The sequence below is a fragment of the Penaeus japonicus genome, unplaced genomic scaffold, assembly GCF_977035675.1.
Source record: "Penaeus japonicus unplaced genomic scaffold, GWHDUDI00000001_assembly GWHDUDI00000037, whole genome shotgun sequence".
In the NCBI taxonomy this organism is placed as follows: Eukaryota; Metazoa; Arthropoda; class Malacostraca; order Decapoda; family Penaeidae; genus Penaeus; species Penaeus japonicus.
The window spans coordinates 2571462-2573961 of record NW_028234439.1 but is presented as its reverse complement, the minus strand read 5'-3'; the positions used below and the strand labels follow the sequence as shown (position 1 = coordinate 2573961).

The following is a 2500-nucleotide window of genomic DNA, read 5'->3' as shown; positions in this document are numbered from 1 at the left end:
CTTTTGTTACATCGAACCGCTGATAATGTTATTAGATAACAATGAAGTATGGATGGTTAGATTTGCGATTTTCCTTATTCCCTAGCCTATGGCGTGAATGCTGATATCTACTGAGATACTACCAGCATACCACTGATTTAGATCTGCTACCAAATCTCTGAAAATATCAATACTTGTAAAGTATTGAAGTGAAAATGGCAGTGAATGAAAGTCTTAACTCTGGAAACTGTTACGAACAGTAAAAACTATCGTACACTGAACTATTCTGGTATGTACGTGCCATCGTTATTGTTTATATATATATATATATATATATATATATATATATATATATATATATATAGATAGATAGATAGATAGATAGATAGATATATATATATTTTTTTTTTTAATCTGAAAGATTATTTAATAGATAATTTCTGCAATTATTCTTGTATGCTCCCATCAATAAAAACCTACTCACATGGAACAATCCTGAATAAATTCATAAAAAAACCAAAATAAATTAATAAACTAATAGAATCTTCACAGTATATAAATACATATGTACATACATATATCATATATATATTATCTATCTATGTATCTACACACACATACGCACACACACAGATATATATACTGTATATATATATATATATATATATATATATATATATATATATATATATACATATATATATGCAAATATCTATATGTATATGGAGATCCAGACACACACACATATATACACACACAAATATATATATATATATAAATATTATATTATATATATATATAATATATATATAGATATTATAGATAATATATACATACATACATACATATATAATGTATAATATTTAATAATGAATATATATATATATAGCTATATGTTGTATATATAATTTGAATACGTATATAAATATATATATATATATATATATAGATATATAATATATATATACGTATATATATAATAAAACACTCTGCCACGTAATAGAAAGTAAAACTCGCGACGTTCGAACTTTCTTTAAAAGTTCGAAACGTTCGATTTTTCCCTTTCAATTAGTGGCAGTGTTTTATTATTCTGTTATGTGCATGTTACTGTGTTTGTGTTTTTTTGTGATTTACATATATATATATATATATATATATATATATATATATATATATGTATATATAGACGTATTTATACATATGCATATATAAGTGTATCTATATGATGTTTGGGCATGTGTGTATTCATATGAGTTATATCATATGTGAAATGTGTGTAATGTGTCCAGTGTGTATGATGTTTGGGCGTGTGTGAGAAGAGGATATTCATTGAAAATATAACACATAACACTTTCTACCAAAACGTTCATAATATATACTATATGAAACTAAGATACTCCAAATTGTTATTTATAATTAGTCTGATTTATTTCTGCTTTCTCTTCAATCAGTGATATATGATAAGATTCAAACCTAAACACGGTTGTCAAAACTGCTTAATGGATTTTATGAGTGCAAAATAAATTACCGAAAAGAGGCCTCTGTACATTATACATCTGTTCTCTCTTAATGTGATCAAAATATATACTTCTCAGTCCTTAACTTTAAAGACAATTTTATTAAGTGTTCTGATGTATCTAACTTTATATTTGTAAAAATAATTTTCCGTTATAGTTTCTGACATGTTTCCCTGGGTTACATCCCAAAATATCTATAATTCAGTCATTTATTCGGGCTTAAGGTCACAATGGGCGTGGCTCTACATCTGAACGACCCATGAAGCCACGCCCACTGCTACTAGAGTATATAAGGAGTCGAAGGAAAACCTTTTTCATCATATCGATCGAATCATCGAACATGTTTACTAGGGTGAGAAGCATTTCAGAAAAAATGTTGATGAATAACTTGCTGGTCATCATGGAAGAAGTGTCTGTGGTCACTATCATTTCTGCAGTTGTGGATAAGCGTCACATAATTTCTGTGGCAATTTGTGATCACCTGTATTGTTTCTTTTGCTGCAGATAATTGTCACACTGGCCTGGTGGGCCCGCCTTCCTTGGCCGCTCCTTCGCACCCTCCTACGCTACTCTCCTCCTCCCTTCCTACCAGGTGGGTCCTCGAGTGTGAGCGCTTCCCCTCGGGCCGTTAACTCGCGGTAGCCCACCTGTCCCGAGTTCATTTTCTCTTCTTTGCTTTCGTTGATATCAGTATCAATAGACAACTTTGATTTCATTTATCTACTGATTATTGCATCTCTTCTGCTTTTCCGTGGTTATCAAATTGTATTTCACATTATTTAATTTATCCTCACCGTACCTTTCTTATATCTATTTTGTTCAAGTTTATTAATATACACATACTTAACGGGGGTTTTGTCTAAGTAGGACTCTTTTTTCATAAGTATACCTAGAGTATAAAGGTTTTTTTTCTTTTCGATTTATGTTTCACTTTATTTAGTCCTCCAGCTCAGTACAAACTTCGACTGGCTCGTGAAGACGACTACTCCGTAAACGACTACGGC

At 30.2% G+C, this 2500-nt stretch overlaps 1 protein-coding gene across 1 annotated transcript in view; it reads left to right on the top strand.

Moving 5' to 3' along the window:
* Window positions 1-1869: 1869 nt before the first annotated feature.
* Window positions 1870-2500, top strand: part of LOC147467150 (uncharacterized) — a 998-nt gene continuing 367 nt past the window's right edge. Inside the window, exons 1-2 of the mRNA XM_086532178.1 lie at window positions 1870-1979; window positions 2437-2500. The exon at window positions 2437-2500 is cut by the window's right edge and continues 367 nt beyond it. Coding sequence (XP_086388304.1) covers window positions 1870-1979; window positions 2437-2500 — 174 coding nt within the window. The remainder of the gene's footprint in view (window positions 1980-2436) is intronic.